The following is a 24740-nucleotide window of genomic DNA, read 5'->3' as shown; positions in this document are numbered from 1 at the left end:
TGCAAAACCTTATAGAGACAATTTCTCATCTGCTCCTGTCCTCCTGCAATCTATATATCTTACCCCCCAAATTCTTTTTGGAGGTCTTTCCTGTCATTGGCCCTGCTGTACTCACTATTATAAACATGTCCCTCACCTCTGGTTATGTCCCTGATCAGCCAGTGTCCAGCCACTTCTAAAAAAAACCTGGCCTTGATCCAGCTGTTTTAAACAATTTCAGACCCATCTCAAAATTACCTTTAATTTCCAAAATATTGGAAAAACTTGTTGCTGAGCAGCTTCTCCAAGTTGTGGAAAGAAATATTATCTTTGATAAATTTCAACCATAGTATTGAAACTGCTCTGTTAAAAGTCATGAATGACATCCTCATGCAGGCTGATATGGGGGAACATCTTGGTCTTACTTGACTTGAGCACTGCCTTTGACACCACTGATTACTCCATGCTCATTAATCGACTAAATACATGTGTTGGTATCTCAGGGAAAGCTCTAGAATGGTTTATGTCATATTTGTCAAATAGAAGTTTTTCTGTCTCTATGGGTAACTATGTGTCCTCATCCACTCCGCTGCTATATGGGGTTCCCCAGGGGTCAATCCTTGGTCCAATTCTTTTCTCTTTGTATATACTTCCCTTGGGCCAGATAATCAGTCGCTTTGGTTGTATATCCTATCATTGCTATGCAGATGACACTCAGCTTTATTTTTCTGTAAAACCTGATGATTTTAGCAACCTAAACACTCTCCACAGCTGTTTAGCTGCGATAAAGGACTGGATGTCTGTCAATTGTCTTCAGTTTAATTCTGACAAAACTGAGCTTCTCATTTTTGGCCCCGAAACTACTGCTAAAGGCATCTTTCAGCATATTGGCCCACTTGCCCCCTATGTCAAAACTAATGCCAGGAATCTTGGCGTTATATTTGACCCTAAATTGAAATTTGATTTGAACACCATGTCAATAAAATGGTTCAATCCTGCTTTTTTCAACTTAGGAACATTGCAAAAATCAGACCATTACTGTCAGCCTTTGACCAAGAGCATATCATTCATGCCTTCATTTTTTCCTGTCTCAATTACTGAACTCCCTTTTCACTTGCCTTAGCCCAGCTGACCTGTCACATCTTCAACAAAATGCAGCAGCTAGGCAATTAACTAGGACTGGCTGCAAATCCCACATCACTCCTGTTTTAGCCTCACTGCATTGAGTGAAGTGCAGTGAAGCTCAGGATTGATTTCAAGATTCTCTTAATCACTTATAAGGCCTTACATGGTTTAGCTCCTGCATATATATCCCAGCTACTAAGCCCGTATACCACCATGTGGTCACTTAGGTCTTCCAACCAAAACCTGTTGGCTGTACCACGTGCCAAACTAAAAACCAAAGGCGACTGTGCTTTTGCTGCCCTGGCACCCAGACTTTGAAACAATCTCCCCACTTCCATCAGATCAGCTGAATCTGTTGACTGTTTCAAAAAACACCTAAAAACCTACTTTTTTAGAATGGCTTTCTCATAACATTTCATAAATTCAAGTGTGTGCTCTGGGTGATGATTGTATGCTTGCTGTGTTCGTATGTGTGAGATGTCTGTATGTGCTCTTGAATGTGTCTTTCATGGTTTTTGTGTCCTATTTTCTTTGTGTCCCAACGTCACTGTAAAGCACTTTGTAACCTGTGTTAAAAAAGGTGCTATATAAATAAAGTTTTAATCACTTATTTACTTACTATTATTACTAGTCATATCTCTATATTTATCATTGTATTGTATTGTATTTATTAAGGCAGATGGCATCCACCTAGAGTCTGATTCTGCTTGAGGTTTCTTCCTATTAAAGGAGAGTTTTTCCTTGCTGCTGTCACCAAGTGCTGCTCATGGAGGAATGTTGGGTCTTTCTAAATCTAAGAGTATCGTCTAGACCTGCTCTATGTGAAAAGGGCCCTGAGATAAATTTTGTTGTGATTTGGCCCGATATAAATAAAATTGAATTGAAATTGAATTGAATTTAACAGACTAAACATCATCATGTGAACTTATGTATGTAAATTAATCACAGTGGGACGTTTCATTTTGAAGTGATGACTCTCATGCTGCAGGAGCAATGTGACACTCTGAACTTTTGTCTCATGAGTCATTTGATCAAAAACCACAAAGCAGAAGCTGAACACTGTTCACAGTCATGAATATTCAAAAAAAGTGTTGAGTTCAGTTTAGTCTGACAGAAACACAGTCAGAGGTTCATCTGAACTTGTTCATTTTATTTTCATATAAAACATCATCAAAATCAGTGCCTTCAGAAATAAAAAGACAAAGGAAAAATGAACTGCAGGTTGTTATGTGTCAGAGTTGGTTTAATTTAAAGAAGAAGTACTGAAACACTTCCTGATTCAGACAGACAGATGGGGGAAGGTGCTGAAGAGGTAAATATTGCTGACAGCAACTTCAAACCACATGGAAATACAAAACAGTTTCATTGTCTCTATTTGCGGGGACAGGCTCCGGCTTTCTGAGGCCATGAAGATTTCATTTTCACTTCTCAGTTATCAAAGTTTCAGAATTACACTCGTTTATGATCCTCTTTATCACTGGATATAAAGAAAGACTGTTTGGACTGTGAGATAATGAATGGCTTCATCGGACTGTTTCACCTGGATGGTTGCCATGGTACCAATCTCAGGTGTAGTTTCTCTGTGACTGGTTGAACTGCTTTGATTCCAGCTATGATCAGACATCAGGATGAACAAAAGAAACAGATCCTGGTTAACAACTTTTAGATTCATTTGTCACATGAGTCCGAGAGCGCCCCTCGGCGCACGCCGCTGCATCGCGTGTGCTGCGTGCTGGACTCCGCGTAAAGAGGTTGTTTACAAGGCAGGAGGAAGGACTTTCTTCTTTTTAAAACCGAGCCACCCTCACAAGCATCAAACTGTGACTTCCCGGCGGTGATGGCACATTCATTAATCTGCCGCCTGTAGGGCTTATGGATCAGTGGACTATGCTGGCGGGCCCTTAGCCCTCAGGGAAATAATGCGGCTGGTTTCTCTGTCCTATGTCTGGTCACAACCATGGGCCCCTACGTGGTCGCCCTCACCCTCTGATCTCGTCCCTGACTTGAGACAGCTTAAGAACACTGAGGACATGCAAATGCGGGAAGGGGAGAGGGGTGGAGGAGGGCCCTCTTATATGATTCCAGCCACTTGGCCTTAACATGGGCTCCTGCGACCCCACAAACCTGCCCTGGTCTCTCTGACTCGGGAACTCCGAAGGGATGTTGCTCCCCTAAACCTACTTGAATCCTAACAGCTATAAGGATTCACCGGACGCAACCACCTGGGTCAGCCCGGGGAGGGGTCCTTTTACACAAGCTCCCTACCCTAAGGTTGTTTTTTGTTCCTTTCTCCTCCTAAGAACAACAAGACTGTAACAAAGATGGTGGACCCTTTAATTTCCAAACCAACACAACCCATGTCTAATATGCAACATGGTAATAACACTTAGTTACACAACTTCTGGTGGTAATGATGGGTATTTTCCAAGAATTACAATCTCAACAAAGAATAAAAATCAAGAGAAAATGGTTATATGTAAAATGATACAGGTATTACATGATTAAATTCAAACATTAAAGGAAAAATAAAAAAGGTCACACTAAAAAAACTAATACAAGTAGGATAATAAAAATGTGATAGTTAATATAATAAAGGATGTGATGATTAATATAAGTAGAATAATAAAGGAATCAATGTATGTATAAATGTGTATTCACATGTATTGTGATTTTGTATGCGGCAAAACACTTGACATAATACTTAACTTATAAAAGCACATATATACTTTACAAACAGTTTATTCAAACTCTGCTGAAAATATGTAAAAATCATTACAGTTCACCAAGAAAAGCTTGATAGAAGGAGAACTACAAGAGTTGGTTTTGCAGAAAAACATGTTCCAAACACAAGCCAATTTGTCAGAGACACATTCAAAAATAATTTATTATCACTTATCTATTCAATCGCTGTGTGCAAGTCTCGATTTAACACCTAATTTAACTGATAAACTGTAGCTGTCATCATGTATGTTGTTGACTGTATACATGGAAATATGGGCCTCCTTTAAAACAAGAAGTAATTCAATAGATGTGTATTCAAAGGGAACAGAGAGCAAAATGACAGTCGTCCTGTGCTGGACAGAGAATCAAGACTTCTTGTTTTACAGATTATAAAGATCACAAAACTAACAACAGAAATGTTACTGACAGACCAACTATGACTCTAAAACATCTTTGCATGTTTTCATCGTTGTGTCCTCCATTCTTTTCCCCTTCATCCTTGTGTCCTCCAGCTGAGATGTCTCCAGCTGTGTCACCTGCAGAGCAGAAACAGGTGTGAGGTATCAGCTGTCAGGTAGATGATGTTTCACCTCTACAAACTCTACAAACTTACCTGAGTCTTCAACCTTCAGGTTGATGGTGTTGATGAGCTCACGTCCTGTGCTGCCAGCTAGGACACGACACTCGTATGTTCCAGCGTCGTTGATGTTGACGTTCTTCAGAATCACAGAAACGTCTCCGTCCTTCATCTCTGGATCTCTCAGCTGCACTCGACCACGAAAAGATGGATGCTGGTAGTGTTCATATGATCGGCTGTCTCTGAAGAAGAAGACGTAACCATCTGTCTCCAGGTCAGGTCTGCTCCACTCTAACAGTGTGATGGCTGCACCTCTGGGACTCTGACACTGAAGAGTGACATCATCTCCAGGCTTTACTGTTATCTCTGAAAGATTCCAACAAAAACAGAAAATTCACAGAAAAGCAGGAAACAAAAGTTAATGACACAACTCTTTAAGAAATATTTTTATTTTGATCAGTTTACATTAAATGTTACAAATTGACAGATTTCAAAATTAAGATTTTTTAATTTCTTTAAAGAAGAACTTAATAGGATAACTTTCATATAATAATGATGTCATATTAATAATTGAGATGATTTCAGTTGGTTTCAATGAATTTGGTGAAATATAGCGTTTGGGGAGAACATCATTTATTACATGATTAATTATTACATGTTTAATGTAACATAATACATGTTGTTCCTTCCTATGAAAGTCTGTCATGTTTCTGTCGATGCAATAAAAGGAAAAAAAGAGAAAATGTGTCACAACTCTTTGTCCTGACAGTTCTAAACAAACAACACAATTAGATTATAAATCATTATAAATGATATAAGATATAAAAACTATAAAAATAATTAATGAGTTCATATCTGAGTAGATTTGAACCATATTTTCAGTTTGATTTTAAAATGCTGGATGCAGCACAGGGAGAGGTTTCCAAATATCTGCTGCTCTCTAAAACAGTCGAGTTTAACAAAGTGGCTTAAAGGAGGAAAAGCTGCTCCAAGAATCTGAGACACAAGTACCATCTAAAACTAATCAATAACTGATATCTATCAATGATATGATGGAGATAATGATTACATGTCTTATACAGTGAATCGGCTTTAATGTGGAAACTACAGTTTGTACAGAAAGTTGAACCAGAATCATCTTTTGGAGAAACACAACCTGTAACACTGTACAACCTGCCATGAGGGAAGACAACAGCATTACTAGGAAGAGGGGAGGATATTTCTCCTCTTTTGATAACGTTAAAAGTAAAGTTATGCTTTGCTGACGGCTTCCTGGCTCCTTTTAAAAAAGAAGAGAGAGAAGCAGTGGTCGAGCGAGCTAGAAAGTGAATGAGGAGAGCGGTGGTAGCTAGAAAGCCGGTGAGTGAGGAAGAAAACATTATTTTCTGATTGTTTCATGGTGGTTACAAATAAACACACCCAGAACTGCACAACCCTGCGGAGGTGCTACCATAGATACAATTTATAATGTTTTTTTCCACATGTTTTCATGTATGAAAAGACCCAAAATGAACACTGTAAGCGGACTATTGATTACTATGAGCGAATGATTTAAACAGCAGTGGTATATAACTGATTGTTGGCAGAGACCTTCAGGTTTAGAGGGGCAGGTGCTCTAAGTTAAAAAGGGGCACATGGAACAAGACTTTTGGCTCATGAAGAAAAGAAAGTCACAAGAGTGTTTATTATTTATTGATTCGTGATTCAGTCATTTTCATTTTATGAATAAATATGACTGTTAGTGCACGTTACGGATGACCTCAGGTGAAAGGTCATCATGTGACTGACGACAGCGGTCATGACGGTCATTTTATTCATACGTAAATTATTATTAACTGTTAAATGTTCTTCAGGAAGTGCCACACATGCCTTCACAAAAAATAATTGAACAAATAAATAAATAAAAATGAAAATAAATATGCTTTGATAAAAGGGCAATTTGGGGGCTCGAGCACTCTCCGCCCCTAATGAGAGTTTTCCTCATTAGGGGCGGAGGATCACATGCTGTATTACGGTACTGACTGTAAAACCCTCTGAGGCTGATCTGTGATTTGTGATATTGGGCTGAACACAACTCAAAAACAAACTGATCTGTTATAAATAATCAATAAGGTTATTTAAGGGACGATAACTGGTCCTCACTTCAGTGACGATGCCAAACACCATCAAACCAAAAGAAGAGCAACAATAACCTGAAGACAGCAGCAGCCTAATGATTGTCTGCGAGGAAATATGTGAATAATATTAAATCTAAAATTGTTATGATCTTTATCTCCCGACATAAACCTCCGCACTATATTCACTTTGATAACAATGAGGAAATGAGACAGCGTGTCTGCGCCGCCATTAGCCTCTGAATGAGTCTGAAACCTGCCAAATAGTAGAATAAAAGAATAAAAAAATTTTTTTCCACCACAGTAACTTTAACCTGCAGCTTCTCACAACCTGAACCTGTAACAGTAACTGAACCAGTTACAGAGTTTTCAGTTAGTGGTGAATCACACAACTTACCTGTAGAGACAGTAAAGGACAGGAAACATGCGAGGAGACACAAAGAGACGTTTGACGCAGACATCATCTTTCTCTTCTTTTCTTCTTCTATAGAATTTTATTTTCTTGAACAAACTCCATCCGTTGGTGAAGTCCAGACCAGTTACGCTTGAAGACTATTTGTCAGTGAAATATTGGTAAGTGGACCTTGATTTCTGATTATTTCGTCACGTTGCTACTTGTAGTTACAGTTACAGCTTGACAGACTACTTTCGTTTTCCGTCAACGTTAGTTCAAAAAAATGCGTCATGATCACATAATGCAAGTAGACTTTAGATAGTTTCAGGAAGTTCTTGGCGGGAATATATACACACACATATACGTATATATGTGTGTGTGTGTGTGTGTGTGTGTGTGTGTGTGTGTGTAGCACACCGACATGTGTATGTAGTTACATCAATATGTTTGTTTAAAAAGAAAAGTAAAATTCGCTAATATTGTATTATTAGTGTGAACTTCAGTTACTTACCTAGTTGACATATTGTAGACTAACGTTACCTTGGTTAAGAGTGTGTTGTTCTTTTTTATTGCTTTGAATTCTTTTTATTATGTTCTTAAAATTATAGTCAAGGGCAATCACATCCTGATGGTTCTTGATATATTTAGAAGGAAGGAATCTTGTAATCTTTCTGACTTTCATATATGACAGAAGGAGACCAACAGGTGACTATCAGTGATTGATCAACTGACAGCAACATGAGGCAATGGACTAATGCTTCTGCTGTAGACGGCGATCTACTGCGCATGTGTGGAGCGCGTTCTCCGAGCGGACCCCAGAAGGTAGTATAAACACATCAACTACCCGTCCGTGGTGTCCGCAGCTGTCCGTGTCCGCTCGGGAGTATAAATGAAACTCAACAGCAGCAGCACGATGATGTTAAGTGTGTTGTCTTAGGAAATCCATTGCAAATAGGTGGAATTAAATTAATCTTTTTGTTTACAGTTCTTCTGTACCTCTGTACTTATTAATATATACATTGATCCATAATATATATTCAAATTCAAAACTACTTCATTATCTACTTTTTGCATGCAAAAGGCAGAAATTTCTCTTTGGCTTGCATGTGCAGAAATCTGCTATTAAAAAGGTTACATTAAAACACATCACATCCGGACAGGACACATGTATGTATGTATACTCATATTTCTTTGTAATTATTTACTGCAATGAATTCATGAAATAAATATCTTATAAACATGAATAGCATGTCATGTTTGTGCCCTTTCCTCCATGTTGTCCTTGCCTATAAACTCCACTATGGTTTGCTGTGCTCCAATTGCTAAGAGAAAGGAGTACAAAGAGAGAGAGAGAGAGACAGAGAGAGAGAGAGAGAGAGAGACAGAGAGAGAAAGCAGACCTCCACCTACCAGCACCCATCCATCACTTCTCCTCCACCTGTAACATCATTGGTCCTCACCCTGCAGCACTCCTGTCATGCAGCATGCAACATCACTGCAGTATGATTCCTTAAAATGATTACTTCTAATTATTTATAGTCTACTTATTAGTTACTATATGGTTAATATAAAATGTTTAGTATGATTCCTTATATAATACGGCAGTATAATACACATTTAGTCTGATTCCTTATTGCTGGCTTATTTGAAACATACTTTGTTGTGTTTTGAACCTCACCGTGGTCCACTCAGCACTCCTGACCTGCAGCATCACTGATGCTCCAGTAGGTTACTAATGTACACTAACAAGATTATGTATATAATACAGTAATAGAAAACATGTTTAGTATGACTACTTATGTAATACTGACTACTTGTATAATACTTTTGGTAATTAGCATGATTCCCTATTTAGCCTAGTATGATTCAGTTTTCAAAATTGCCTCTTTTAAACTTACCTTGTGTTTTCTATCTCACTTAGGTCCTCCATCTTCCCTCTCCCTTTGCCATTGATCCAAAATCAGCTGAGCTGCAACATAATAAAGACAGATAATAGTCAACAGAATCACAAAGCCTAAACACACTCAACCCATAAGTTATGTTTTATTTACTGTTTAGAAATCTCAAATATGCACTATAAATCCATATCAATAGCGATGTATTACAAAAATATTTCTCTTAGGTGCAACATTAACTACTAGCTCATACTCCAAACTTCTGTGTCTGTGTTTGATTGACATTAGCAAGGGGTGCTTGTCGGTATCAGTCTTTGATTGACAGCAGCTAGGGAGCGTGTAGGTGTCTGTTTAACTGTTTAATTGACAGCAGCTGGGAGGAAATGCTGGTGTCTGTGTTTGATTGACAGCGGCAGGGTGGCATTAATTCTCATATAAAACTTGATATTCAAATGAAACCCTAACCCTCTAATAATAGAACAGGTATGACCAGCACAAACAAATCATGACTGTTGTTAATAAAGATCAGGTTAAATAAAAAAACAACAAAATTATAAAACCATTAAAATGACACACTGAGTAATGACAGTTTGCACAGTAATAATTCCTTCAGTACAACATCAGTCATGTTATATTCACTCTGCTGCTCTTCCTTCCTCTTTTTAACTCAAGAAATATTGTTTTTAATAATTTATTAATGCAGCCATTCCTCTGGGCCATTATTCTTGGTCAATCTTAATCTACTGTTCATGAAACTCAACTCAACACTTCCTCTACATTTTTCATTTTAAAAGCCTCCCAATACAGGGAAGGCTGTAAGACTTTTAATGTGAAAAATCAGCAGGAAGTTTTGAGTTTTATTTATGTTAGCTTAACGTTGTTTGAGAGAAACAGCAACGTGGAAAGACAGAAATAATGAATGAGTGATACTGTTGTTTAAATTGAATTAATGCTGTGGAAGAGGACATTATACTGATCTTATTATGACATCAGGTAAGCATGGAGGAAATGTTCAGTTTGTATTAACAGCAAATTAAAACAGGAGCAGATCAGAAAACATGGAGGCTTCATACAGACATTTGATCAGCCTGGTCCTCTGCAGTTGATGTAAATAAGACTTCAAACACTATTTGAGGATTTAAACTAGTTAAATAGTATCAATCATTGATGGTTCGTCTCTGTGCTAATAACATAAACTGCTATAAATGAGCTGTTTCCTGCTAACTGCTGGAGAGTAAACCACGCAGCAGCAAACTCTCCTACAAAGGAAGGAAGTTGGGTTTAACTGCTGTGACCAAACTAAGTTGTTCTCACATCACCGAGAGGCAGAATGGACCAAACATCTCTTCAGTGTCTGCTCTGTAAGTACAATCTGTACTGTCCACATTTAAATAATTATACTTATAGCAGTCAGCTGAGTTATAGGAGAGTGGTGGTGAGATACACAGTCATTTATGATACATGTATCACTGTAGAAACTGAGATGAAGAAATCCAAAAATATAATTATAAACTGTGTATATAGAGTCTGAATAGGATCTTACATTGATACCTTGAATTAGTTGGTTTGTATGACAACATGAACAGTAAAATGTTTTTGTGGGGATTTTAATTGACTTGTTAAACCCACACAAACACAAAACAACTACAGAGTTCATCCATTCATGTTCAGTATGAATATATAAAGCAAGGAATCTCTGTCTGTCTGTATGTATGTATGTAAGTTTGACTTACATACATACATTTAACACTAGTTATGTTATTCATAGCTGCAGTTGTCTTTTAGTTTGATTTGTGTTTCGTTCAGCCTTAATATGCAGCCACTCTGACGGACTGATTGTTCACGTTTTTGTCAACAGCAGTGTGTGCTGAAGTTTATTTAGCTGTGGATGATTTGTGCATGGTCATATGATGTTTTCTGGGTTTTTGGTTTTCTGTTGCTCTGTGACTTCCCAGCCAATCAGCTCCCAGCCTCCCCTTGTGTCTTGCCACCTGTTCCTTGTTCTTTCATTAGTTCAGTTTGTATAGTAGTCTTGGGGCCTGTACTACGAAGCAAGTTCAACTTAGTCTGGCTCTCTTTGGGTGCAGGCTTCACTGATCCTGACATTGGCTGACCAGATAACCAGGGGCCTGTTTCAGAAAGCAAGTTTGGTTAAAACTCTGAGTTTATTCACCCTGAGATGAAAGAAACTCTGTTTTTTCAGTTACAGAAAGAGATCTAAAGCTAATCTTAGCTGTGAGGAAATGAAGCTAATGTGCTTGCTGGAAGGTTTTCTTCAAGAAACCCCGAGTTCCTCTCTGTCTCCTCTTACAGAGCTGCTGTTTCATTCATTTCCTCATTCAGTCCGTATCAAAGCTCATTCATTAGTGGAGGTTTACTGTCTGTCAGAATCTAAATTCTGGTTGGATATTAGTTTGTTACTCAGGACTTTCTAAAGTTACCGCTTTAATGCACATCAGTCATTTCTTTGAACAGCGTTTTTTGCCCTCACGTTCAGATATTAAACAGCGTGAATTCATCCTCAGCTCAGAATCAAACCTCTGCGTCCTTCTGTTATAACACTGTGACTCTGTCAGTTAGAGCAGCTCCTGACCTGAAATCTTTATTGCACATAATGTATGATCTCAGTTTTTTGAAATATCAGGAAGAAGCTTTAGACACATGGGATCAATGAATAATTATCTCTATCAGTCATGATGTGGTAGGTCCATTGATGGAACACCATGTGGCTGTGGCTCAGGAGGTAGAACGGGTCGTCCACTAATCGGAAGATCGGCGGTTCAATTCCTGGCTCCTCCAATCCACATGCCGATGTGTCCTTGGGCAAGACACTTAACCCCAAATTGCTCCTGATGGCTGTGCCATCAGTGTATGAATGTGTGTGAATGGTTAGCTTCCTCTGATGGGCAGGTTGGGACCTTGCATGGTAGCCCCTGTACCCATTCAGCGTATGAATGTGTGTGAATGGGTGAATGTGATTCATAGTGTAAAAAGCGCTTTGAGTGGTTGGAAGACTAGAAAGGCGCTATACAAGTACAGTCCATTTACCATTTTACCATCTATAATATTGGAGATTATATGTTAATATGCTGAGTGACCAGGATCGTGGTGCAGCTTCAGAATGTAGTTTGAAAGTGAGTTTTTTAAATAGGGAGCATAATCCTAACATGTTTTAACAGCATTGATGCCTTTTCAAGTAAAAATCACCAAACACATTATTACTGATCATGTCTCTGTGTCTTTGATCTATTTATGTTTTAAATCTTTAACTATATTTTTCATCTTCAGTTGCTGCTTCCTGTGTTTTGTCCGTCAGATTAAAGCTGAACAAATATATATAAAGTGTAATGTAGCTGCAGCCTGATACACAGTCAGATTCCACTTTTCTCCTCTTACAGAGCTGCTGTTTCATTCATTTCCTCATTCAGTCCTTATCAAAGCTCATTCATTAAGGAAGCTGGTTATCAACTAGCTCAGTCAACTAAGGCTTAAAATACATGTGGGATTTTTTTTTGACTGAATAGATATAGAGGGAGTATTCTTTGCTATTTAGTTGGATGATGAAGAAACCATTCTGAATATGTTGTATAATAAAACTTAAAAGTAATGCCAGACTGTTTCTGCAATCGGGGATAAAATCGACTAATAATTAAAATGCAGCTAAAATCATTATTATGTGTTTAGTGTTGTAAACGATCTCTCAGTTTGTTAGACACTCTGTTTTAAAACCAGAGTGGAAATAGAAACATGGAACAATAACATGTTTCCACTGACCTATAAAAATATATATTGCTCTGAGCGCTGAGCGAACATGAAGAAGCTACAAGCGAAACGCATTGTTTGCTCCTTATAAAGTCAAAATAAGTGCTGTCTCTGAGCCTTGTCCTATAAACTGACTCAGAGAGCTGCAGCACCACCAAAAATGACATCAAACCAAAGGTCTGTTTTCTGATCAGCTGACCTCACTTCCTTCTTTAAGTGCTGATAAAAGAACAGACTTTAATGGGGCCTGTAGGCAGCTGCCTATAGGTGTATATGTGGCCTGTACCGCTGACCACCACTGTATAACTGAGTCTCCACTAGGGGTGTGCCCGAATACAAATACATTATTTGGCAAAGCACAACAAGTGTTTTTTTAAACAAATATTTGTTTCATACAAATATTTGAAAATTATTAGTTTTCGGGAAGAAAAAAAAAACTACACCAGTGAGCAGGTCGGTTACATCACTATCTCAGTGTCTCTCCTCTGCTCCGCTGCTACGTCTATCAGGAGGTCTCAACGAGGGGAGTCACATCCACCTGCTACATGCTGCACAGAGATAAAGCTGAGCTACTGACACACACAAAGTGCTACCAAGGGACTCTTTAAAACCTGTTGTTCCTCTTCTCCTTTCCACAAAGTTAGGTTGTAAAAAACAGGCAATAAATGAAAAGTGCAAAGCAAGAATTGCCTTTGAAGTTCTTCCCTACATGTTACACGCTGTGCTGTCTCTGTGTTATGGGTGTATAAATAGGTAGAGGTCTGTCTGCACTGAGGCGATGAGTAAAGTTTTATCTCAGTAGTCAGCGCAGTCATCTTTGATCTGAGAGACTCCAGTTTGAGACCTGGTGTGGGGACCTCCTTCATAAGGTAGTTTATTCATGAACACTTATTTTAACACTTTAATTTTCTAAAAGTGTGTAATAAAGAGTGTAATAAAAGCAAAAACAGGATTTTTAAGCCTCTTTCCACTTTTATTTGAATACAAATACAAATAATTTTGCTGCCTCAACAAATATAGATACAAATACAAATACTAGGCTCTCTGCACATCCCTAGGTGTTAGTTTTATCTAAACTTATCTTATTGAAACGTTTGTGGCAGATTATATGAATGATGCTCAGATCAACTTCAGCAGTGTATAAATCTCTTCCTGTCTCCTCATTTCTATGATTGTATCACTGGATTGTCTGCTGTGTTGATATATCATTGATAGATTTTCCTCTGTCTGAATATTATTGTTTGTACTCACTCACTGCTGTTCTCAAACAACCCTATTGTCTGGTCGTTGCAACTTGATCCCTGCCGTGAACCCTGCCGTGAACTCTATTATTATTAGTAGTAGTAGTAAATATATCTGAATTCTGTATTTTATGAGTTTCTCATTTCTCTGGAGTAGAAATGTCTTGTTGTATGTCAAAGCTCAAAATCTCAAACCAACCTGAGTGTCATTTCTCTTCAGTTCTGATCTCACTGCTGTGCTGCACAACAAACCAAGGTTAGTAAACTGATCTCATAATCTAAAGCTGTTATATGGTCGCACTGCTGATTTGAGAGAAAGAGATTATACATCAGATTTTGGGGAGAAGAGCATCTTCATTGTTGTCAACATATTATGTACATTTGGATGTTTACTTGTTGACTGAGACGTGCACTCAGACCTCTCTGAAATCAAGTTTTGTTGCTTTCAAGTTAATTTTCAGTTAAGTGCCAGCAGCAGAAATACGTGACGAACTCCCTTAAAAAATATTCAGGGCCTTGTTTGTGGGTGTAAGACAAGCAACATGGATGATATTTCAAAAATAAAGTCACGCTAGGAGTCACTGATTAAATCGGCCCATATTTTGTATGTAAATGTGGACTTACTTCACTAAAATGTAACTTAAATGATTAGTTAACAAGCGATCTCAGCTTTCTGAGACACCTAACATTGCATTTATGTGTTATAATCAGTCTAAACAAGAACGTAGACACAAGATGAGCTGCTAAATATAATAACTTACGTTATGGTAAAGTGAGCTCTTAGTTTTTACAGTGTAGGTCAGCTTAGCTCTGTCCTGGGTTGTGTTTATGTGGTTCATTTTATCAGAAAGGCTGTCAGGAGATAAAAGCTAGAAACTGTGAACTCTCCTGGCTGGGTTCCTTAAACAGATGATTGGGACTGAGCCAAGAATCAATCTGTTCAAAACACACTGGTTCCTCTGCAGCTGTGATTTGGGTTTAGTATCAAAAATATCACGCGTGATGGACATTAAAGGTTCACAGCTTTGCTGAAAAAATTTGTGGCTTAAGTCCTGTTAGCCTATGAACTGCCCCTGATTGAATGTGTGGAAATCATTAGAGATGCTTTCCTCTGTCGGGTAAAGATTATGTATGCATCTTGAAGAGAACATCCTTTTTTTCAACATTTGGCCAGAACGTGTCAAATTTTCCCTCTATCTAAAATGCTTCTTTGAGGAATTTTTGTCTTTATTCATTGATATTGAACAACTATCTGATTTACTGAAGACACATGAAGTGGTTAAGTGTAAATGTGGTGAAATGAACACCTTCTGGTAACTGGCTGCAGCACTGAGACACATTTATAGATGAAAACTGACAATATAACTGTACGACTAGGATTACTGTTGTTGACCATTGAGTGTTACTGTGTGATACTCAATAGGCCATTATGTTTTCCTCAATATACAATGATTTTCTGCAGCCTCTCTGACTGTGAGTCCCAGCAGCTCTCAGATGTTTAAAGGAGATTCTGTCTCTCTGAGCTGTGAGGAGGATGACAGCTCTGCTGGATGGACGCTGAGGAGGAACACAACCAGAGAAACCAGAGCTGAGTGTGGAGCTGACTGGGGAAAATCAGCTGGTTCCTCCTGTAACGTCGGCTACATGGTCCCATTGGACAGTGGAGTTTACTGGTGTGAGTCCAGAGAGGGAGCAACCAGTAACAGCATCAACATCACTGTCACTGGTAAGATCAGACTGTGGAGTTAGTATTGATGAAGCTGAGTGTAAATGATGAAATGCTGTAGTTTGTCTCTGTGTTCAGGTGGATCAGTGATCCTGCAGAGTCCTGTCCTCCCTGTGATGGAGGGAGATGATGTCACTCTGCACTGTAAAACAAAGACCTCCAACCTCCCAGCTGATTTCTATAAAGATGGCTCCCTCATCAGGACTGAGCCTGCAGGTCACATGACCATCCACCATGTTTCCAAGTCTGATGAAGGCCTCTACAAGTGTAACATCAGCAGTCATGGAGAGTCTCCATCCAGCTGGATCACTGTCACAGGTGAGGAAGTTAAAGACAAATCTTCAGACTTTGTTGTGTTTAATTTATTGATGTTTGCAGGTTTCTGAAAGGGACAACAGTGGTCATTCATGGTGAGAGAAAACATTTCTAACTCTACTAACACCAAATAATATTTAATCTAATATGTGATAATTTTACCCAAACAAAGCTTAATGTTTAATAAACTGCACCAATCTCAATAATCTTATTACTTCCAGAACAGTGAAATTAATAAAATTATCTATTTTTTAAATTTATACTTTTAATAATTATTTTTGTTTCATTTTAGAGAAACTCACCTCCACCTCTCCTCCCATTGTGTTGTCTGTTCCATCTGTCTGTGGTCTGGTTTTACTGATGTTACTGGTTCTCCTTGTGATACTGGTTCTGCTGGTGAGACGAAGTGTTCGGAGAAAACCTAAAGGTCAGACACAGAATTTTGGATTTCACAGTAAACATTTAACTTCTAGGTTACTTTTTCAGATTTTTTTAATTTAGAATTTTTTAGAACATTTTGAAATTTTGTTTTACACCCATTTACTACAGTTCACGATGACATTTTAATATTTGCATTTCTGTTGATTTGCATGTTTGGTTTTCTTAAATCAAATGTCCATTAACATTCTAATAATGTAAATTATATTGTTGTTTATTTTGGTTTATTCCAGCTGCTGAATTGGAAGTTGGAGAAAATGACATCACAGATGACATCACATACAGTGACATCAAAGTATTGTGTCACCAACCACAGCCAACCAGACGGAGTAGAGGTAAACTTGGAACATTGGGAACACTGTGCAGTATGGGGACATTTTTGGAAAGTGAGGACAGTTAGGAAATATGGGGACAACTGGAAAATTGGAAAAACTGAGAAAGTGGGGACATGTCCTTAAAAGTATAATATGTAATTATTCCACATTAAAATGTCTAAAAACAACTAGACCTATGTTATATATTTTGTTACATTATCCCAAATGTTTCCAACAATTTTCAAACCCAGAGAAATCATTTTTCATTTGGTCGCCTGTCAATGGCATCATACCTCCTCTACCAAAGAGTAAACATGCACAAGATGCATACGGCGGCGCTGTGTTTGTCCGCTACAATGGCGTCTACCAAAGAGTAACTGACACACATACAAGATAATACATCAGCGTTGTGGTTGTTCCACAGAAACTGTTATAAATTGACTTTTATTCAGTTTTAAGCCACATTTTCATGATAAATTTAGGTGGTTTTCTTTTAGGACGTTGGACGTCTGGATCTTAAGTTATCAGAGAAATAAACTGGACAAACGTTAGCAGCAGCTCGGCTAACAGCCCCTCCAGGAAGTCCGGTGGTCGCCGAACATCATCTGAGAAATATTGATTTTTTAGGTGAAACAGCTTCAATTAATATTTTTAACAATTTTAATCTGGGTGTACGTTTGTTTCTGGAGAGGAGGAGACCTCTGCGGATAAATCGGCTCCGGGGAGAAACTGGCCGAACGTCTGGATCTAAAGTTATAAGAGAAATAGACCGAACAACTGTTAACAGCAGCTCAGCGAACAGCCCGTACCGGACGTCCGGTGGTCGCCGTACATCGTCAGAGAAACACTGTTTTTTTTTTGTTTTTTTTTAGGTGAAACTGCTTTATTCAGTGTTTTTACCTGTAATCACCGGGTGTGTTTGTTCTGGAGAGGAGGAGACCTCTGCAGGTAATTTGGCTCCCGGTAAAAACATCCCGAATGATTAACACTGGAATAATCCTATCCCGGTGAAGCTGGTTATTTAACAACGAAGACAACAACTCCCATGATCCCTTGCTACTTCACACTGTCATCACGCTCTGTCTTTTGTTATTGTTTTGATTGAGAGACCCCTAGCGGCTGAAATTACATATTGTGCGTTTAGAGTGAGAACTTTGTGCAGTATGGGGTCATTGGGAACACTGAGAATGTGACATTTTAGAATGAGTGTACATTTGTAGAGAGTCAGAATATTTTTGGGAGCTTAGGACAGTTTTATTTAATGGGGAAGTTTTTATAAAAATGAGAACATTTTGGAATGTAAGGACATTTGTATAAAGTATAGATGTTTTCAGAAATGGAGAATATTTCCATAAGATGAAAAAATAGAGGAATATGAAGAAATGTTTATAAAGCAAGGACATGTTTGGAAAATGAGGCAATTTTGGGAAAAGTGAAAACACCAATATGTTGGAATTCTTAGATTGTGAAGAGATTGTTGGATAATGAAGACTTTTATGGGGAGAAAGTGAGGATATTTTGCCTAGCCCTCACTATTTAATATTTAATTTGGGTCCAGGAGGGTAGTTTTAAAAAGATATTGTTGGATTTGAGGACAGGCAAAATGTTGAGGAGTAGGGGTATAATTATGTCAACGCGTACAGAAGTACTAAAATGTAACTTAATTTATGCTCTTGAGTTTTAGTTGACATTTTATAATCATTTATACTATGTTACAGTCAAATTCTTATTTCTATATTTTAGATTTTACATTTTCATACATTGAACCTTGTACATTAACATAAACCTTTTAACATCATATTACATTTATATTAATTATATATATTATTATTATTGACATGTTTAAACAAAACATTTAATCTTCTTTAATCTGTGAAGTTTCAGACTGTAGTTTGGTCTGTTTTTGTTGATGACAATGTGTGATTTGCTCGCGTGTGAAATTGTCTCTGTGGTGACTCAGTTAACAGAAGCTAACAGATCTGTGGTCGTCCAGTTTCCTGTTTCTGATGAGGACAGTTTGTCCTGCACATGTTCTACATAGTTTATAAATGTTCATATTTGCATATATCTGAATATGTGGATTTCTAGACAAAACTATTTTAATTTAATGTATTTTACGCAAACTATTATACTTATTATTGACATATTTATGTAATTTGATTAATTACATACATTAAGTGAACTTCAGTTTTATACATTATTTTCCCTTCAACTTTAACTCACTTTTTGTTGATACTTTTCCAGCTTTATGTGACACCAACATTTTTACATTATATGTATAAATACAATTATAAATACATTTTTAAAGTTACGCATGTTCATCCTGTGTTGAACAACTTGTTTTTTTTATAAAAGTTAGCAGCTCTGTGGTCATTTAATTTTCCGTTTTCCGAACTCACCTCTTGTGTTGGTCTCTTTCACAGCAGCAGTGGTGTTATGAAGAAAAAAAAACTGTCAAACAATTCTAACACTTTCTGTCTTCAGCTATGAACTGATGTTTGCTTCTATAATTGATCATTTTCCCATCATGTTCTGTTTCAATACTATACAATAATAGTATCATTATTGATTGTAGTGAGGGCATAAATAATCTGAATACTATTTCTATATTGACTAGCGCTGCAGTAGTAGTAGTGGATATTCTAACAGTACTTGTATCAATTGTAGTACTGTAAGTAATGTATTTTGTATGTATTCTATCTTCCAGAGAGTGATCCTGATGCAGTTTACTCAGCAGTGAAAAGAACAGACGTCAGTTATGGACAAATAGTCGTCAAATCAAACAGGATGAGAGGTACAGCTGCTTTTCTTTGCACAATGCTTCTAATGTTAGGTAGCCATGATGTGTACATGTAGTTAAAAGCAAGTATATCAGTGGCTTTAGCAGTTCCTAGTTGTGGCTTGGTCTCATGTTCTAGCTATCGTCATTCTTGAGTGGGAAGCCGGTGAGGGTTCAAACAAGCATAGAAGCAAACTTAATACTTTTAAATACAGAAGTTACAGAGTGAAGACAAGATCCTTCAATGGCTTCCCACCACCTTGAACACAGTCAATGATGTTTGTTGGAACACACAAGCCGGAGGGACTGTTAACAGGAATCATTAAATCCTTCCCAATTCACTATATGTCTATTTTTCTTTATATGAACTCTGACAAGTCGAGTCCATGACATGTACTCTACTTGCTGCTAACAATCCCACAATGCAATGTGTCACATTTATATAACTGCTGTGCAACTCCACAGCTGTCAGTTATAACTCAAACTGATGATGATTAGCGACTACTGAGTGTCTGTTATATCAAGAACAGTGAATGAGTGAAGGAGGAAGTGATTTCAGACACAGAACTGGTCTCTGCAGTTATAGACGGGAACTTTACCCCTGAAACACCAGTGTGCCATCTTCAGACACCTCTTTACCCTGAATTCAGTCTATCAGGTTGTGCTTTCTTCCAAAAATGGTTATTTTGAACTATCCAGGTAGAGATGGTTCATTTTAGGTTGAAAGTTGGAAATGATAGAGTATTTAAGCTCCAGCAGAGTAATTTAGTTACAGAATCTGGTTTACCCAAACAGTCGAGCAACAACCTCTATGAATCCATCTTAAACTGTCCTTTAATAAAGTTTATAATTTAATCGTTTTCAAAACATAAAATCACAGGAACAACTTCTTTCTGTTGATTCCAAGTGGAGTGGAGTGTATTCTGAAGCTGGTGAGGTTTCTCACTGTAGTGTGGACTGATTTGAACTTCTTGTAACGGGGTGAAACCCCTAGTCTGTTTTTTTTCCTGTCCTACTGGGAAGCACTCAGACAGAACAGCACACAGTTTGAGTCTTTGTAAAAATACACTTTATCCTGCTTAAGACAGACATTTAACCATCAGAGATGAAATTAGCGACCAAAGAGACAGAGAGAGAGAAGCTGTATCTGACTCATGTTATCTGATGTCTTCTTCTTTCTATTATGGAGATGAAGTATTCATGTCATAACGTCCATTTGTAGCTGTTGGTCATCTTGTTTGTAAGTTAACAAACAATTGGCCCTAGCATCAGTCGAATTTAAGCGGCTGTATGTATCCCCTTGGGCCTGTATTAAAGAAGACCAGCACAACTGCTACTGGGATGCTACTCCCTCTCCGTCGGACACACCCGGAACTATCTGCTGCCCAGACTCCACTCTCGGGTGACGTCTCTCAGTCACGCTGTCTCTCTCGGTTGTGCATACCCCTGTCTCAACGCTCCTCATGCCCTGACTGGCTGCTCACTGTCTCTCTCTGTGCTGGCTTCTTCCCCGTGCTCAGCCCTACACACCTGTATTAAAAGAAAACTATCCCTGGAAAAGAACCCACAGGACAGGTATTACTTATAAAGTCCATGCAGGTAATTGGTCGGCACACTCTCACAGGTAACGGGGGAGAGAAGCAGACCCACAACCCACACACACCCTGTGACATTTTGTTCATCTGTTTTGTACCTTGTGGTCAAACATGTATTAATAGCAGTGAGCAGCTGAGTGGTCGTTCAGTTTCCTGTTTCAGATAAATACTTTCCAGTTACACTTGGTCATTTGTCTTTCAAATCTTATAATGCTACATGAAAAATAATGACTTGTTTATACTAACAGTACTGTACAACTACAACTACAGTACTACAAAAGACAGGGGGTATAACTATATAGATAAAAATAACAATAACGAATTAGTAAAAATCTGTTCTGTTTGAGAAGGGCTGCTGAATTTCAAAAAATAATGAAAATATTGACTGGGAATGTGCAAATGTTATAATACAAAGAACACAAATAATTGTGTTACAGGAGTGATTTCCTGAGTTACTCCTTCTCCTAAAACAAGGACTGAAAATGTGTCAGTTTTTGTCCAGTGAGGAGAGGTTTCCTGCTCTGAGAAGCTTCATGAATTCAGGCCCAGAGTTCAAATCTCATCACAGACCTGCAGTGAAACTTTGTCTTTACATGAACTGTCACCAAGATCCCCTGACCTCAACCAAATAATACTGCGAGTATTGCATGAAAAAAAACTTTATTTGCCATAAGAGTAGTATTAATATTCTGATTTATATTACATGTGCAACAGTACTACTCATAGTAAATACAGTATACTAACAGTATTGGTTAATATGTATGTATTTTATCTTCCAGAGAGTGATCCAGCAGCAGTTTACTCAGCAGTGAGAAGAACAGAGACGAGAGGTACAGCTGCTCTTCTGTCTTAACACACATTCATGAGATTGATGTCAATCTTCTCATTTCACTCTCCAAAAGAAAGAAAGTAAACATATTTCCTGAAATGTTGAACTATTCCTTTAAAGTGAAAAGCATGTCAGAAATATAAGATCAGATCAAACCAGTTCTAGTTTTGGGTTAAAGAGACACTCGTCTTGGTGTAAAGCTTAAAGTTACAGCTCTATTATCAGATGCTCTTCAAATGAAATGTCAACATATTGTCTATGAATTATCAGACATCATTTTAAAGGTAATTTTTCCTGAAACTGTATTTATGCTATTCTATTACAGCATACATGACATGTCTACTACAGTGAAATGTTACCTGTTGAGATCTCTGTCATTTTACAGCAGACATCCAGCAGGGGGACATGATGGTGTTTAAGTTTTAGTCCCTCGTCATGCACATTATCTTTATGAGGCACATCAGTGATCAGAGTTTGATTTATTACAGCTGAAGTAGTTGGTTCTGACAGAAACATCACTGTCACAAAGCTGCATTTTCCTCAATGTAAAAAAATGTGACATTGTGGGGACATCAGGGTTTATGGGGACCGCAGGTGTTCTCTGCATCCTGCAGACCAACAAATGAAATGAGGATCATCTAAAGGATCTTTTAATGATTTTATTGTCATCAAACATTCAAACATCTCTGCTGCTGCTAAATATCAGCTCAGACAGGAATGATTTCCTGAGTTACTTCTCCTGAAACTAGGACCAAAGATGTGTCAGTTTTTGTCCAGTGAGGAGAGGTTTCCTGCTCTGAGAAGCTTCATGAATTCAGGCCCAGAGTTCACATCTCATCACAGACCTGCAGTGAAACTTTGTCTTTACATGAACTGTCACTAAGATCTTCCCCTGACCTCAACCAACTGTAGTTACCATCAGTAGATGTTGTACAAGAGTTGTTTTTTCTACAACTGTGTCTCATACTGTTTTATCTGTGTGTGTTCAGCGTGTCCATCAGACCCAGAGGTTATCTACTCTTCACTGAGGAAGACCTCCACACCTTCACACCAGTCCAACCACTGATGTCCAGCTGGCCTGTTACTGGTCTCCAGAGCCCCTCAGGCAGTAGTACATTCATTTTTCATACATATTTTATATATTTCATGTTGTTCTCTCTAAATTAGACTCATGCAGCAACAGAAAGACAAACAACAGATTCATTTTCAGATGTGTTTTTAGTGAATAAACAATGAAATGTAAAAACTAAAATGAATACATTTATTGAAATATATTATATATTATGTTAATAATATGTTAACTTTGTGTTTTAGTTCAAAACAACAACACGTGACATTAAGATGTTTCTAAGTTAGTTGTTTTATGTTTAATGCTCTAACTTGACTGTTATTTATATATATAATACATAATATATATATTTGGGGCATGCTGTTCTTGCTGCATGCCTGTAGTTGTTTGCAGGATCAATAAACTTTGGTCTTGTTTGTTGTTTTCTTCGTGTGGTTCTGTGGGTTTCACAAAGCATTCAGATGGAAAATTTGACTTGTTCTGGTTTGGTTTTGGGTAACTGATCCACACACACTTCTGACTATCTGTGTGTTTATAGCCCTTCAGCACCAACAACAAATGTCCAAAAACCACAGTCTATAAACAGCAGGAATGCCTTTCAGCAGCGGGAAACTATGCACACACACAGCTGCAGCACAGAATGTGTGAAGTTTAGATTCTCTACTCAGTGAAACATGAAGAAAATTCAGTCTGTAAAACGTCTCCTGGTTTAAACATCACACATCATGTAGTTCATCTTAAACTCTTTAAACAGTGAATCTGTTCTGTTGTTGATGTGACGCTTTTTAACATCAAACTGTTGTGAATAAACTGGGTTCTCTGGATAACTTTAAAGTTTCCCTGTGGGGGTTTTGACCACTAGTTCTGCTAGAGAGCAGTGTTTTCACTGGAGGGTCCCTGTTGTGTTTTTGTAGTACAAATGACAAAATACACAATCCTGCTGATTGTTTCACATTATTCCACTGATACAGGTGGCTGTAACTCACCAAGAACTCAGAAATACACCATTAAAGGCAGGAGGGAAGAAGAATGCAATCTTCTTTTTGACATTTAAGGGAAGAAAGAGATAATTATTGGTTATGTGTGTGTTGTACAGTGATTGGTTGGTGGGAGGGGGGAGTCTGTGCTGTACGAGGATCTGATGACAATGTCCTGCAGTTTTCTGTGTCTGAGTGTTCAGGATGTCGTACCAGACTGTTGCAGATGAAGTGAGGATGCTTTCAGTGACGGCTGTATAAAAGGCTGAAACGAGGAGGCACGCTATTAATGTCAAGCAGCCCAGGACTTTGCTCACATCAAAGCCTGCTGGGATCTGTATCATAATGACATAAATAGAATGACAGGATATATATAAATATCTATATTGATAATCAATTTATTGTTTTGAGTCATTTTTTAGAGATAAAATGCCAGAATTCTCTGATTCCAGCGTCTTAAATGTGAATATTTTCTGGTTCTGGTTTCTAAACTGAGTATCTTTCCTCTGCACCCTCTGCATTTTACATAGAGGGTGCAATTTGGTAGAAATCATAAAAAGAAACAAAATGTGTTAAGTAGGTTTAGTTGGTAATTATATTTGGGTTCATATGTTGTTATTAGACTCATAACATTTCTTTAACTGACCAACAATACTCTGTTTTCAATGTGTTTTTTTTGTGTCAAATTACATATTATTATATTATGTTGTTTCTTAAATCTCTGTAATGAGCACATTTCTTGTATACTACCAAATTACACAACCTTTCAAAGAAATGTTCTAAGAAGCAGCTAAATTTTAGGAAAATATTGAAAAAACCTGATATATTAATATATTGTTTGATGCACAAAACTACACACTGAAAACTGAGTATTTTCCTTTCAACTTTTT

The 24740-nt window shown here is 37.8% G+C and overlaps 2 protein-coding genes across 3 annotated transcripts; one reads left to right on the top strand and one right to left on the bottom strand.

The window, feature by feature from the left end:
- Positions 1-3710: 3710 nt before the first annotated feature.
- LOC121889775 (coxsackievirus and adenovirus receptor homolog) lies at positions 3711-6996 on the bottom strand. The gene is made up of 3 exons (XM_042402010.1): positions 6914-6996; positions 4439-4768; positions 3711-4361 (listed from the first exon to the last, which is right to left on the bottom strand). Exons 1-3 carry the CDS (start codon positions 6978-6980, stop codon positions 4222-4224), a joined length of 537 nt encoding a protein of 178 aa, XP_042257944.1. The 5' UTR covers positions 6981-6996; the 3' UTR covers positions 3711-4221.
- Positions 6997-9749: 2753 nt separating this feature from the next.
- LOC121889672 (low affinity immunoglobulin gamma Fc region receptor II-like) lies at positions 9750-23029 on the top strand. 2 transcript variants are annotated; one of them, XM_042401830.1, is made up of 10 exons: positions 9768-9798; positions 10039-10166; positions 14029-14064; positions 15271-15534; positions 15613-15852; positions 16142-16276; positions 16521-16622; positions 19309-19395; positions 21755-21805; positions 22794-23029. In XM_042401830.1, the coding sequence occupies exons 2-10, from the start codon at positions 10136-10138 to the stop codon at positions 22868-22870; spliced, it is 1023 nt and encodes a 340-aa protein (XP_042257764.1). In that variant the 5' UTR covers positions 9768-9798; positions 10039-10135; the 3' UTR covers positions 22871-23029. The 2 variants fall into 2 exon arrangements, with proteins under 2 accessions (XP_042257765.1, XP_042257764.1); XM_042401831.1 differs by lacking the exon at positions 10039-10166 and having other exon boundaries at positions 9750-9798.
- Positions 23030-24740: the final 1711 nt, after the last annotated feature.

Source organism: Thunnus maccoyii, chromosome 22, assembly GCF_910596095.1.
Source record: "Thunnus maccoyii chromosome 22, fThuMac1.1, whole genome shotgun sequence".
In the NCBI taxonomy this organism is placed as follows: Eukaryota; Metazoa; Chordata; class Actinopteri; order Scombriformes; family Scombridae; genus Thunnus; species Thunnus maccoyii.
Note: the sequence above shows the minus strand (reverse complement) of the source record. Positions and strands in the feature narration are given on the sequence as shown.